General features: G+C 36.1%; 1 protein-coding gene across 1 annotated transcript in view; it reads right to left on the bottom strand.

Annotated features, from left to right (window-relative positions):
* Positions 1 to 2,635: 2,635 nt before the first annotated feature.
* Positions 2,636 to 15,662, bottom strand: part of DNAAF6 (dynein axonemal assembly factor 6) — a 41,053-nt gene continuing 28,026 nt past the window's right edge. The window contains exons 5-6 of the mRNA XM_056125827.1: positions 7,648 to 7,733; positions 2,636 to 2,876 (exon numbers count right to left, since the gene is read on the bottom strand). Coding sequence (XP_055981802.1) covers positions 2,747 to 2,876; positions 7,648 to 7,733 — 216 coding nt within the window. The 3' untranslated portion in view covers positions 2,636 to 2,746. The remainder of the gene's footprint in view (positions 2,877 to 7,647; positions 7,734 to 15,662) is intronic.

Raw genomic sequence — 15,662 nt, forward strand, 5'->3', positions numbered from 1 at the left:
GTTGTTTTCTACAGAAGAAAAATATTGGTTACTGTTTAGTTTGCTCCAGAGTTTACACTTTAGGGTGTAATCTTAAATTCTTAAAATACAGTCTTTTAAAAAGATGTTAAGCAAGCAAGATGAGGAAACTCTTTTGATCCTGGAACATCATGAACTCAATTTCATAGACATTACTTTTCTTTTGTTAATCCCACCCTTAGTCTCTTGCCCTCAAAGAAAAAGCCATGGGAGTAATTTATGTGTCAAATTCTTTATAAGAGTCTAGTGTTTTTGTACAGAAACAATCACTTTTTCAAAAATCTGTCTTTTCCTTCTATTTAATCTTGTCACAAACTAGATTCTTAGTAGTTATATACATAATCAAGTCTAGCATATAACTGCTTGTGTAGTTAGTCCCTTAATAATTCATAGAAAAGTAAAAACAATCTTTCAATTGTTCATACACTTTCAAAATTTTCTCTCAGTGAATTTTCCATGGTTCTACAACCATTCATAAATAATTCTGAAGTAAACATATGCAATAAAAACAAGAAATAAGAGGTGTTGGAATATTCATTAAAAAATGTATGTGTGAGAGTAAAGATAGAAAATGTCAGATAAAAGAACTCGTAAATGAGAGGACTTTTCTTTATATTAATTTTAAATGTCAAGGATTTCAATAACTAGATAAACACTACCCCCAAAACATTGTTAATATTAGTGTTCAAATGTAAGAAATATTTTTAACCAAACTATATCCAAGTGTTAAGAAAAGAATTAAGGAAACTAAATAATAGCGTGTTCATAATTTTATTATGCATGTATGTGCCACACCCAGTGATGCTTAGGACTTATTCCTGGCTTTGTGCTCAAAGATCACTACTGGTGGTACTTGGGGAACCAGATGTGGTGCCTGGGATTGAACTGGGATGGGCTGTATGTGCTATATCTCAGGCCCTCGAGTTATACTTATTCAGGTAAAATATGTGGTTTTAATTTTCTTCATCTAACTAGCATTAATCTTTTATTTGAATAACAATAAAAGATTGTTATTCAAATAAACGAGAATAGTGCAGTCTTCTGCCCCCGCGTTGGGTGTTCCTCCCCGCAGCCTTGGAGGGGAGCGGGTTGAGCTTTCCTCCCCGCCCCGACCAGGGCTCCGGCAGCCGAAGACCTCCAGGACCAGCCACCACCATGCTGAGACCACTCTCCGCACACATGAAGGTACTGGCAGAGGGACAAAAGCCACGCGGGTTCCGGGGCCGAGACCTCCAAGCCTACTCGAATTGGAGTCGAGCATCTTCCACCCAGATCCTCCAAATTCCAGTAGGCGGGGGTCACACCCACCACCTGGCCCCCTGGCGCCGTGTAATCCCATCAGCGGCCAAGACTCAGAGACTATAAAATCCAGATTCCGGAACCGTGCGGCCGCATTCGCGGCCGCGCGACATCTTATCAGAACTTTTTTTTATGACATCTTATTGTCTCATTACTACTTTGGAAAAACTTGCAGGCTATCGAATGTAGCCTGCCCACAGGGCAGAGTCTGGCAAACTCCCCGTGGCGTACCAAATATGCCAGATACCAGTAACAATGAAGGGTCTCTTTCTCCTAAATAGCCTTGAATATAATCTCAGGGCTAGGATGAAAGAGACGTTACTGGGGCCTGCTCGAGGCAATCGACGAATAACAGGATGAGGAAATGAAATGAAAATTGAATAACAAAGAGCATAAAAAGAGAATAAGTAATTTAATCAAACATGAAAAGGCAACCAATAAACTGTTTTGTGTGCTAATAGTGGCCAATTGCTATGGATCTGTGTGTATTACAGTACATTATACTACTCACCTTAGCAGGAATTACTTCCCAATAAATCTTAGGAAATTCAGAATATCTTAAGTCAAAAATGCATCTTATACATCCAATCTACAGAATAGCCTAGACTGGTCTAGTGTTGTGTGTGTGTATGCGGTGATAAGATTGAACCCAGAGCCTCATGCATGCATGGCAACTGCTCTACTGCAGAGCTACACCCTTCGTTCCTAGCCTGGCCTATGTCAAATGTATTTTGAACACTTATATCAGCCTTCAGTTGGACAATTTATCTTTAGTTTCATCTCAAGAGCAATTGTATCCCTCTTACTACCAGAAGGAGACACAGATGGGAGTTTTGTAAACATGATAGGATGTGAAAACACAAAACATGATATTCAAAAATTCCCTGGCAACACAATATACTGTAGAGTATCAGTTATTTATCCTACTGTTCCTGTGACTGACTGGGAGGTGTGGTTCATTACTACCCAGAACCATGGGAGAGTATCACAGTGCATATTGCTAGCCAAAGGGATGAAAATTCAAAACTGGAAGTATTTTCTATTGTAATACATATCAGTCTATCACCACTGCAAAAGAACTCAAAAACAGGAACCTTCTATATAATTAATTGGATTAAGTACTTCAGATTACTGAAACATGGACCAACTATTTCATGGTCATATTCAGTTATTTAATTGACCATGTAGTAATCTAATTGGTTAGCCTATAAATTCTATCCAGCTACACTATAAAAATGGAATATCTTATTGGAGAAAACTAAAGTAATGGAAATTACTGTAAATGGTTAGACTATCTCTAGAATTAAATTTAGGTTTTTTCTGAAATATGTCAAAATAATAAAGAGAGAATAGAAAACATTAAACACATTTTTCTTTTTTTCCAATTTATTAGTGCCTTTTTCTGACCTTTCTCCTTATCTAGGCACTATTAGAAGAAATTCACAAAGTCTAACTCTCTTTTCATGGTCATGGTCACTTCGAGGATGCCATCTTCAAGGACGTAGACTGCTTTAGCAGTATTACATTCCACAGGATGAGGAAGTGTTACCAACAGCTTCCTAAATCAGGAACAAAACCAGAACAATATAAGAATGTAGTATCAGCTTCATAAATTGATATTAAAAAGACATAACTGTTTGGTAAGGCAATGGAAACTAAAATACACCATCAAACAGGAACAAAAACTAAATTTATGCAGCATAAACATTGGATAAACAATATGCCTAAATAATACATAGTATACCACCTTCCACTTCTCCTTAAATTTATCTAATTTTTGCATTTTAAGATAGTCTCTGGTTATGTTTTTGGGCATAAAAATAGAACCATTGCAACTCTAAGTTAGTTGGATGAATCTATTGCCAGTCATACTTATGTGTAGATAGAATGTGACTGAAAATTGAAATGCTTCTATTACAAGTCTGCTAACACAACTTGAGGCTGTCTTTACTACAGGTGTAGTTATTGAAACTCAGACCTGAAATGATTTCAGAACCAAATCAGTAGAAGTACTTCTCTCTGCTTATTTCTGGTTCTTTTTTACTATACATTGCCAAAACTTTCTTGTGAGAGATCGCTGCATTTATTTTGCAGTTGATAACCCAGTTGCTGGATGCACTCTGTGATGAGACATCTATAATTCTGTCATAGTAGTATAAATCTGAATTATGCATAGGGTCAGCGCATGTTAGTATATGAATAAAATTAAATGCATGAAACACTTGTTATCTTCAAGAAGGTTTGAGTATCTCTATAAAAATGGACAGAAAGACTCTTTTATAAGATGTAAAATACAAATCAATAAAGGAATGGGAATATTGTAGTAATATTTATTATTTCTGTATTTGGACCATGCCTGACAGTGCCTGGAAGGGTCACTAGGGTCACTCCTGGCAAAACTTAGTCCTAAAGTCCAGTGGTGCTCAGGAACCACCAACACTACAATCAGTAGTGCTCAGGGGCTGCTAAGACTACATCTGGCAGGGGACAGAGTATGAAATGCTGGGAAATCAAAATAGGGGCCCTGTGTGATCTCTAATACTTAAGTAATCTCTATGGCTACTAGGGGTTTTTTACTAAATATTTGTATAAAGAACTAACATTAGAAAATGCTTGAAAATCAATTACCCTCTTTACTTATTTTTAAATAACTAAGTTCAGGAATCTGGGTTCATTAAAATAATTTTTCATATATCTCTGAACACTATGGGAGAATTTTCCATCTCCCTTGATCCATTTCAGGTATTTGAGGTGGGAAAATGAGCTTCCTCCACCTGAAATAACAAATTTGCAATGTACTCTAAAGTAGCTGGCAATATTTGGCATCTCAAAAAAATCGGACACAAAATGTTGAGTTCATCTTGTTAAAATTGTTTACAATCTATGTTGTATTAGAGTTAGATTTGCTTTATCCCTTATTCTGCAAATGATAATATATTCACTTTAAAAAGAAAGCAAAGCTCCATTGCACTAAAAGACAAACTATAAATCAGCTGAAGAAGGAGTCCCAATGATAATGCACACTTCTCTATCCAGAGAGAAATAAATTCAAAAGAGACAGTTAGTGGCCATTGGAATGATCCATTTATCCCTGAATTTTTGTCTAGTCTATATGGTAGTATGGTTTCACATACAAAAATCCTGAACAATAGAAAAGGTGCAAATTATTTAGGAGAAGGAAAATATATCAGTCTATTTTAATGTCTGATATCTAAGTTTGTATTTAAATAAAATAAAATTCTACAAATACTTATTCATGTACAAGTCATTGTGTTACAGGACACTATTCTTTCTGATCCTGCAGTGTCTAGCAGAAAACTATATAAATGTTGGCTGAGTGATTGAATGAATAGATAAAAAATGCACCAATGCAAAATGGTATCTGAATAACTATATTATATCATTATTGTAAAACAAGAATAGTCATTTAAACTAAGAATCTGTACCTTTATATTCTTAATATATAAAATTTATTTCCTCAGCACTGATTAAATGTCATCTAGTGTTATTATTTAGGAATTATTTAAACAATAATGTATGAAAGCAAAAACAAAAAAATGTAATCATTGAACTCCAGTTTGGAGACATATGTTTAATGTTTGATGTTGCCTGTGAGAGATTTAAGATACAACCTTGTTGATATGTAGTTTAAAATAATGGAAATTTTATTTTATATGGCTAAAAAGTATTTAATATATACATCTAAATTAAAAACAGACATGGTCTTTTTTGAGGTTTCCTAATGAAGGCACAACTATTTTCAAAGAAAGTGCAGAAAATAGCTACTGAACTGTTACTGACCTGCAGTTATAAGTTCCCTTTAGAAAACTGTTTAAAGGTATCAGTAGCTTTAAACATTAGTCAAAACTCTAAATCTGAATTAGAGCACAGCGCAATTGTGAATAAGTTTTAGCATCACTCAACCAAAAATTAACTTATATTTATATTAGACAATACAGCAGTTAATTTAGGACATTCTTTGAATTCCTTAATGAAACCTATATGAAATGAAAAGCCAATGAATTCTGGAAAATTCTACAATTTTCCTATCATTGCTTCTTTCCTATCTACTCCATGTTGGGATTGAGATGGGGACATAAATGAAGTACTTTGAGCCAGAGACATAGCTTAACAGGCTGGAAGCATATATTTGAATGCAAGAGGCCCCATGTTTGAGCCTAGTTTCTACATGCTTCCTCAGTACAAAGCCATCATAGCCCTCAAATATCTCCATATATCATCCACACCCCAAAGAAACAAAAATATATTTGGTAAATTATTTTATTTTTGGTTTTATAAAGCTAAAATTCTATCTTGTTGATAGTTTTAATGGAATTAATTTTCATTTAACTGACATTACTAAGTAAATTGAGTAAAAATAAATTCACTTGTACTGCATTATAGACAAAAAACAGAATATCCTTTTTTATTTTTCTTAGAACTGATAAACATAGTGTTACAGGATACTAAAGTTCGAAATTAAAGAAATTTTTGGGTGTAGCTCCGGTGGTCAGCTGAGCACAACCAGGCCAGGCATTGAACTGTCAGGAATGTCAGAACCTCAGTGCCAGGTGAGAATCACTCGTGTGAACCCAGGTACTCAAGCACCATTTTATTGACTCATTATCATGCATTAATTTCTTAATGTATCTACTCATTAGTTCATTTTCTCACTAATTCATTCATTATTTATTTATGGAACATCAGGAACTAAAGTCAGTGCCTCACAAATGCAAGTTAAGTACTCTAATGAACCACTTTCTGGCCCAGGGGTCCTATTTAAATAAAAAAGAAACCAAAGAAAGTAGGTATGTGTCTGGAGCATTAGTACAGCAGGTAGGGCATTTGCCTTGCACAAGGCCGATCTGGGTTCGAATCCCAGCATCCCATATGGTCCCCCGAGAACCGCCAGGAGTAAGTCATTCTTGAGTTCAGAGCCAGGAGTAACCCCTGAACATCACTGGGTGTGACCCAAATGGCAAAAAAAAAAGAAAAAAGAAAAGAAAGTAGGTGTGAATATCAACTCAAAAGAGTCATAGACAAGCCTCATCCATGAGTGAATCTGCTGAAAAACCCATGTCTGGCAGACTTGTGACTGAAATCTCCAGGCTCACACGAAATCAGGAATGGGTGACCTCCCCACATCTCCCTGCACTTCCTGTAGCCTGGCAGTCACACCCACGAACTTCCTCTAGTGCCATGTAAGCTCACTAAAAGCCGTGATCCAGAGACTTACAAATAAACCTCCAAGCATGCTGCAGAGATGTGTCAAGACACCAATGTCACCATCCAGTTAAAATTTTAATTCTATCTATATCACCCTATTTAAAATCTTAGAATTCCTGGAGCACACAAATGTTACAGGATACCAAAGGTAGAAATAAAAGAAATTGCTGTGTGCAGGTCTGGTGGTCACCTGAGCACCACCAGGCAACATCTCAAACTCTATACAAGGGTTTAATGGCTGCAGGGTCATACTATTTATTTGACCAACTTTCCTCACAAGGATTTTATGTATGGAAGAGTATATGTGTGTACAACATGCAAAAAATTTTTTCAATACACCTTGAACTTAATGATGATAGGAGCCAAAGTCATTGAAATATTGTTAAGGTGGCCATGGTGGTCCCTGATAGAAGGGAGTGGCCCCTGGGGCTTTAAGCACTTCTTATATGACAGTTCCTCAAATCAAAATTTGTAACTGACTCCATGATTATCAGCATTATTTTAAAATTTTATTCACATAACCTGAGCATCCAGTGATAAATTAGCTATTAGAATCTTGGTTTAAGAAATTGATCACAAAGCCATTTTGGTTGCTGTTTTATATCAGTGCATTTCAAAGTGTGTAATACTGCTCCTTGGAGATGCTAGAATGATCCAGGGGCAGCATTCATAGCCTCAGGTATGATAAGGGCACTTTATGTTTGTTTAAGGCCTAGTTTCTTAAATTGTTGGTCATAGCCACACATAAATAAATGTGGGTGGTGGGGCATTGCCACAAAAATTGCAATTGTAAATAATTTCTGGGATAAGAGAGATAATTCAATTAGTGGGTGCATGCTCCACATGCAAAAGGCAATTCTCAATGCCTTAAGGTCCGCCAAGAACCACCCTAAACAAACCTCAAGCACTGAGTTGGGAGTAACCAAAGCATAGTAAAAGTCAAGGACTACCTCTTGGTGGTATCAGTTTACCTTGAATAATGAACATTTTCACATTTTCCCCTAAATTTGATCCAGATGATGCAGAATATCTGTATACTTTCAATTGACCAAAAGATTAATAATTATTATAACACACCAATTGAGTTCTGATTTTTTTACTCACTTATCAGGAGTACGAAGATCAAGGGTCCTTTCCTGAACATCAATGATAATATCTGAAGTGTTTGTTTCTGGCAATTTAATTTTCACCTGGAAGTAAAAATGAGAAGACAATGCTACTGTCTAAAAGAAAAGTTCATTTGGAATTGAAAGAACATGTGGGAAATGTTTCTCTGCCCTTTTCTCAGAATGATCCTAAGAAGCAAGACTCACCATTTTTATTGTACTGATTAAGGAACTGAGCTAAAGAGTCATTGAGGAGACGAAATGTACAGAAACATTTTCAAAGAAGAAATCTGAATAGCTAAAAGGCACATGAGAAAATGCTCTACATCATTAATCATCAGGGAGATGCAGATCAAAACCACAATGAGATATCATCTCACACCACAGAGACTGGCCCACATCCAAAAGAACAAAAGCAAATGGTGCTGGCATGGATGTGGCAAAAAAGGGACCCTCCTTCACTGCTGGTGGGAATGCCGACTGGCTCAGCCCTTTTGGAAAACAGTATAGATGATTCTCAAAAAATTAGAAATTGAGCTCCCATTTGACCCAAAATACCACTCCTGGCGATATATCCCAGAGAGGCAAAAAGTATAGTTGAAGTGACATCTGCACTTGTTTGTTCATTGCAGCACTGTTTACAATAACTAGAATCTGGAAAAAATCTGAGTCCCTGAGAACAGATAACTGGTTAAAGAAGCTTTGGTACATCTACACAATAGAGTACTCTGTAGCTATTAGAAAAGATGAAGTCAGGAAATTTACATACAAGTGGTACTACATGGAAAGTATCATGCTAAGCGAAATGAATCAGAAAGAGACGGACAGACATAGAAAGATTGCATTCATCTGGGGAACATAAAGTAACAAAAGAGGAGACTAACACCCAAGAATATCTGAGATAAGTACCAGGAGGTTTACTCCCTGGCTTGAAGGCCAGCCGCACATGCTAGGGAAAAAGGCAGCTCAGATATAGAAGGGAGCACCAAATAAAGTGTTTTGGGAGGAAACTCCCAGGATGGGAGATGCATGCTGAAAGTAGACTATAGACCAAACATGATTGCCACTCAATACCTCTTTTGCAAACCATAGCACCCAAAAGGAGAGAGAGAACAAAATCAGAGCCAGGGTGGGATGGAGGGGATGGGGAGTGGAAGCGACACTGATATCAGCCGTGGTGGAGAATGGGCACTGGTGGAGGGATGGGTACTCGATCATTGTATAACTGAAACCCAAGCACAGAAATTTGTAAGTCTACAATTGCACCTCATGGTGTTTCACTAATAAATTTTTTTAAAAAGAATCATTTCATGAGTGTCCCAAAACACAAACATAAACATATGTAATTTGACTAATGTCTGATTCCAAAATTATACAGAAACACATTCATTACTTTTCTATAACCCTCATTGTCTAAAGGTGCCTATGTACCTGCAGTAGACAGGGCCTTCTCTGGACTTTAGATTAGTGTGTAATTTGCAATATAAATGATTTTATTTCAGATTGTATATGAATTGGTAATAACACCTTAGAGTCTTCTGACATAAACTCCTGTACTGCATTTTTTAGAGAAATGTAGGATTTCAGGAGTTGGAGAGACAGTACAGCAGCTAAGGTACTTGCCTTGCATAAGGCTAACATGGGTTAGGCCCCTGGTATCCTATATGGTCACTCAAGTACCACCAGGAGTCATTCCTATGTGCAAAGCCAGGAGTAACCTCTGAGCATTGCTGGGTTTGGCCCAGAAACAAAATAAGAAAGAAGAAATGTAGGATTCCAGGAAAGTTTTTAATACAACGAAAGAGAAGAATATGGCCTCTACATAAACATGTATCTATTTACCTATTCAGTAAGGTCTCATTTAAAACTATCTCAATGCAATACCACACAACCCAGCAATTCCATTCCTGGGTACACATACACAGGTATATTGTACATCTATATCTATGTACCAAAGAGCATTAAAAACAGATATTCACATAAAAACATTATGCTCACAGCACCATTATTCACAAGAACCAAAAGGTGCAAACAACACAAATGTGTAGTAACTGATGCGTAAACAAAACGTGGTATTATTCATACAATGAAATATTTAGTCACAAAAAGGAATAAAGTATTCTCACATGGATGAACCTTGAAAACTGTAAGTGAAAGAAGTCAGACATGAAAAATCATCTAAAAATATTGTACCTATAGGAAATATCCAGAACAGGAAAATCTATAGATAATGAAAGCACACTGGTAGTTGTCAGAGGATGGGGAGAAGAGAAGGAGACAGAGTTGTGGTTTAACAAATATAGATTACCTTTTGGGTTGATAGAAAAAAAGTTTTACTGGAATTAGATAATGGTAATGACTGTACATGATTGTGAATTTACTAAATGTCATTAATAGGAAATTTTATAGTATGTGTCTTTTTCCACAATACAAAGTTAACCTTTCCTAACTTGTTTCATCATGATTTGATAAAAATTGATTCTTTCTCACTCTCACTAACATGATATGGTATATGATCTCCATAAACAGAAAAAAATCTCAAAGTTAAGGTAAATTATGAAGCCTTCTTTAAAATGAGCTAAAAGATTTTAAATATAAGACATCCAGCAGAGCTGGAAGAATGGTAAAGTTAAAAGTAATAAGTTATGAGACGAATTCATATCAGATATATACTGGCAATGGAATTCCTTGGAATAAGTTTAAAGTAGTAGATGGTGTTTTAGAAACATAAGGTGAAATATAACTTTGCCTTTTCTCAGAACAAATCTAAGGAGCAAGACTCACCAATGGATAATATTTTATCTTTTATACTGCATAAAATGAATATTTCCAAAATGCCTGAGTTCTTATTATCTAAATATATCTTACGGTTATTATTTTCGTCAAACTATTACCTCCTAATTTATATTTTCAAAATTCAAATTTTCATAATTAGAGATGCTTTAAGAAAGATAAACAGAGCATTTCTCAAAGAAATAATTATGGGTGCTCTACCTTAAGGTAACAGCATTTTGTCGGACAAAGAAAGCTCTGTTTTTACTGTAATAATATTGAAATTTGAGAACAGAGTTGAGATATTCTTTAGTTACAGAATGACTCATGCTACCTGGACAATGAAACACAAATGTTTGTTACTTTAATGTGAAATGTTTAGCTCTTTCAAAGTAAAAGTTGATCTCTCTAGAGTTGAAATGACATTTGAGGAAGGAAAAACGTTATGACATATGAAATTTAGATACAATTGTTGCATAAAACTTCCAAGTGGTTCTTAAAATCATTTGCAGCACTCATAAAGGATTGGTCAGAAAAATTCACTAATTATTCCTCTTGAGAAAATTAAAATTGTGTATTAAAATGGTTTTAGTGAAGGGACAGAAGGGACCATTTAAACTGAATGATGCACATTCACATTTTATAATACAAAAGGCTCAATGAGGATGTGATAGAAAAGCTCCTACTGAATCATGAATCAGACTTATTTACAAATAATTCTAATGAAAACCTGGAATATAAAGTAGTAACAAACTTCTAACTGATCACACCAAAACCCTAATTTCTCCAACATTATTAAATACAGTATTTTCACTGCCCACACAAAGTGATTGATGTCTCTTTATGTGGAGTGCAAATTGGGATTTCAGCCTTTAGAGTCAAACTTAGGTCTAAATTCTGGTTTTGTCAATTGTTGCTTATTGTTGAATAGTCATCTATTGTTTCCTAACCAAAATCTGTCCCCAAATTTATGCCTAAAAACAATAACAAACAGCACTTCACATATTTCTTATAGGTTAGGAACTTGGGAGTGACTTAGATAAGTAGTTCTGGTTTAAAGTGTACCACAAGTATATAGTCAAGATATTGGCTTTAGACTTTACTAGGGCTAGAGATGCATCCAAGATAGAACACTTATATGCCTGTTGGCAAGAGGCTTCACTTCACTTCACCTCACTTCACTTCACTTCACTTCACTTCACTTCACTTCACTTCACAGTAGTAGTGAACTACTAACTTCTTTGCATTGCTTAGGTTGCTGATTAAATGTCCCTGTGATACAATAGGTATTTTCTCCCCAGAGTGAATGATCTAAAACCAAAAGGTAGAAACAATGCTCTTTTAAAAATAAAATAGTGTCTCAGAAATGACAATCTTCTGTTTCAGCAATATCCTGCTGGTTATACAGGTAAACTCTATTCGATGTGAGAGGGGACTCAGAAGGGAAAATTACTTCTTACTGCTTGAGAATCACCAAGGGTCATCATGGAGAATGACTATCACAATACCCAGCACTGACTCCAGTTTTACCTCTGCCTTCTGATCTAATGCGTGAAAAGAACAGGATAAAAGTTAACTATTTAAAGGTCTGTTATATTTCTTCTTCCACTTTAAACTTTTCTTCAGTCAAGTAGTCAAACTACTCATATTGGAGAATGGAGGTGAGCCAGTGGAAAAAGTGCCTGCCTTGCAGGTGTGAGGCTATGATTTCAATTCCCAGTGCTTCCCACATGCATTATGGAGTCCCAACAGCTCAATTGTTTGGGCACCCTGGCACTGAAGCAATGCCACAGAAATGTGTCAGGTGTGCAATGACCAGTGAGCACTGTGCAAACATCACTACTATCACAACTACAGAGTGAAAATGGTAAGCACCACAACCAGAATGTGTGGAAGGACCACAACTATAAGCATATGGTCCCTGGAAAGGACCACTGCAGTGCATACAAGCAGAACAACTTATTGAATACCGCGACTGAGCATGTGTGCAATTATGGGTCATCACAACAACAGCAGCAGCTAAAAGGGAGGAGAGGAAAAACAATAAAAAACCCTGCTCACATTTCTCTTTCCAGGAATTCACTTTGGGGGTTTCTAAGAGATAAAAGTAAAGGTAGTTTCATATTGCTTACAAATTGTTTTCATAGGTCCATCATTTACTCCGTTCTACATATTGTAACTGAACTTGTGCCCAGGACTTTGGGGGAGTCATTAATGTTGAATTGTCATTGTGAGTTGTAAATTTCCTCTTTCTTGTCTTGTTTATATGACAGATTTATAAAATAGTTGCGGAAGAGATCATATTCCTATAACCTGTGATTAAAATAAGCTCTCCAGATCCTAGATAAGTGTATCTGATTATATTAAAATGTTTTAAAAATTGAAATGAGAAAGCAAAACAGCAAGTGTTTCATAAAGGTCGTCAGGTTTCTTACTGCACAGTTTCCTTCTGACTCCCAGAAAAGAAGAATAAATGGAACATATTTTATATATATCCTGGCGAGTCTACACTATTTACTGAAATTTCAGTGAAGCTTAAGATATACGGAAGTACTTGGGCTGACACTTTGGAAGATAATCTTATTTAATTTATACTTCAAGATATTGTAAAAATATTTTTATTTGAGAGAAATAAAGAAACTACCCTCAATATATTTGATTCTTAGCAAAGAACTTAAGAATCTTTGAGCTCACATTTGAAGCTTAAAATATACAGAAGGGTTTGAGCTGATGCTCTGTAAGATGTTATTTAATTTATGAGTTTCAGATATTGTAAAAATATTTTTGACATAAATAATGCAACCACACTCAATATATTAGATTCTTAGCAAAGAAGTTAAAACTACTGGAGATTAAGAAACAAATTACGATATACAGAAAAATTGGGGGGTAGGTTTGCTTTTAAATCATCTCAGCGGTTTAATTCCCCACTAACTATTGAAACGTCATTAACAAGTGAAATATTTTTCTGTTGAATCTATTCTAAATATTTCAGTATTCTACAAAAGCTTTCATGACAAGAAAAAATAGAATGGAAAATGAAGAAGAAAACAGTGAAAGATCTCTACTTGAAAATCACATAAATAAATACCTCTGAAGAGTAAAAATACAGAGGTATATGTTCTCTAAAACTAGGGCACATGAGCTGAAGTGGTCAAGACTCTTGCCTTGCATGAAGCCGAACCAGTTTCAGTCGCAGGCACTCCATATGGTGCCCTGGGGCCCCACTAGGTGTAATTTCTGAGCACAGAGTTATGACTAAGCTCTAAGAAGCTCCAGGTGTGATTCATCCCCAACCCAAATAAAATAAAACCAGGGTGAAAATTGATGTACATATACATGCATGTATATATCTTTGTATTTTGCATATATCTTTAAATTAATATATGAATGTCTATAGTGTTATTACATTAAACATCCTGGTACTATTTTATCATGCTTGTCATGATACCTCCCCTCCCCTTTCCTCCTCTCTCTTCCCCTTTCTTCCCCTCTCCTCCCTTCTTCTCTCTCAGGAGCCAAAAATAAGTGCATATCAGGGCTGGAGTGATAGTACAGTGGTAGGGCATTTGCCTTGCTTTTGGTTGACCCCAGTTTGATACCCTGCACCCCATATGGTCCCCCGAACCCTGACCGCAGTGATCCTTGAGTGTAGCTCCAGGGATAAGCTCTGGATATTGCCAGGTGTGGCCTGAAAACCAAAAATAAATAAATAAGCACAGCTTATTCTGGAGTAAGAATACTCATCTACAGGACCATTGTGGGCACTATTCATTACTCATCCTCAAACATTCACAGCCTTACTACCATTGATTTTCTTGAGACTACAGTGACCACGATCATTCCACTTTTATTTCTTTATGTCTGGAAACACGTGAAACCTTAGAGTCCCAACTTCTTTATCACTGAACAATTGCCATCTAGAACCTCATATTCCTTACTTCTCTTGTATTTACTACTTACCTTCTCATGAAAACCCTCCCATTAGGATTCCCTTTGAACACAGAATTCATCAGTAATTTCAGAAGGCTCAGAATATTCTTGAATACCCAAGTTTTTTGTGTGGGGTCTTCCATTCAGTTTTTAAAAACAATAAAACAAAAATCATGTCTTCAAACTCCAGGTATATTTTTCTCCTAGAACTTCGTCTTCTTTTTGAACTTAATACCAATTGCTACAATGCAAATCCATTCATTCTTTAAACTCATTCCAAAATAATAGATTGCAACTTAAAAATATGGAAAATTTATCAGAAAGGACTAAAAACCATCTCTAATATTACTATTCATAGATAAACCACCATACATTCCCATATCTTGATTAAAGCCATCACGATTCACCTAGTCACCCATGTTAACAACGTGAGTATTATTTCTCCCATATATATCACATTTGGCCACCTGCTAAATCTTTTTTTTTTATTTTTGGGTCATACCAGGCGATGCACAGGGGTTACTCCTGGCTCTGCACTCAGGAATCACCCCTGGCGGTGCTCAGGGGACCATATGGGATGCTGGGAATTGAACCCCGGTTGGCCGTGTACAAGGCAAATGCCTTACCCGCTGTGCTATTGCTCCAGCCCCCACCTACTAAATGTTATTAATATACCTATTAAATCTCTACTGAAGTCATTCTTTTCTCTCTATCCCCACTAATAGAGTTCAGGCTGTACTCTTACTATCAACAGGTGCAACTATCAACTGGTTTTCCTTCCACTAGTTGCCAAATTCATGTTTACCTCCTACCATTATCTACACCAAATTCTCCTCCATAATTGATTAGATGTATATTTCAAAACACTAAAGTTTTGTATTTCAGAATCATGTTATTTGTGCATTTCAGAACACTAGAGGTGTGTATTTAAGAACTCATCTGACCATTTAACTCCTGTGCTTTAAAATGGTTAGTAATTCTAGTACCCACTGATAAGGTGCAGATATTCTGGTGTCTGTTTATGCTGTCAAAATGAAATAGTATGGACTGTATATCTGAGAATACCACTCATGCCAGTCAAGTCAATTTTTCATGATATCTGTTTCCATGGCTTATAAACAGCAACATTCCCATATGACAGAGAGAGTATAAGCAGAGCATATATTCTCCTTGTACAAAGGTAGGGATAGTATTGTGAGCTCTTCAACTCCCATGAACTCATCTACACTCATAATCTCCCAAAGGCCATATTTCTAAAGATCATCATATTGAGGTTTAGGGATTTAAGATACTACTTGGTGGAGAAGG

The sequence above is a fragment of the Sorex fumeus genome, unplaced genomic scaffold (genome assembly GCF_029834395.1).
Source record: "Sorex fumeus unplaced genomic scaffold, SorFum_2.1 ptg000058l, whole genome shotgun sequence".
NCBI classification, from domain to species: domain Eukaryota; kingdom Metazoa; phylum Chordata; class Mammalia; order Eulipotyphla; family Soricidae; genus Sorex; species Sorex fumeus.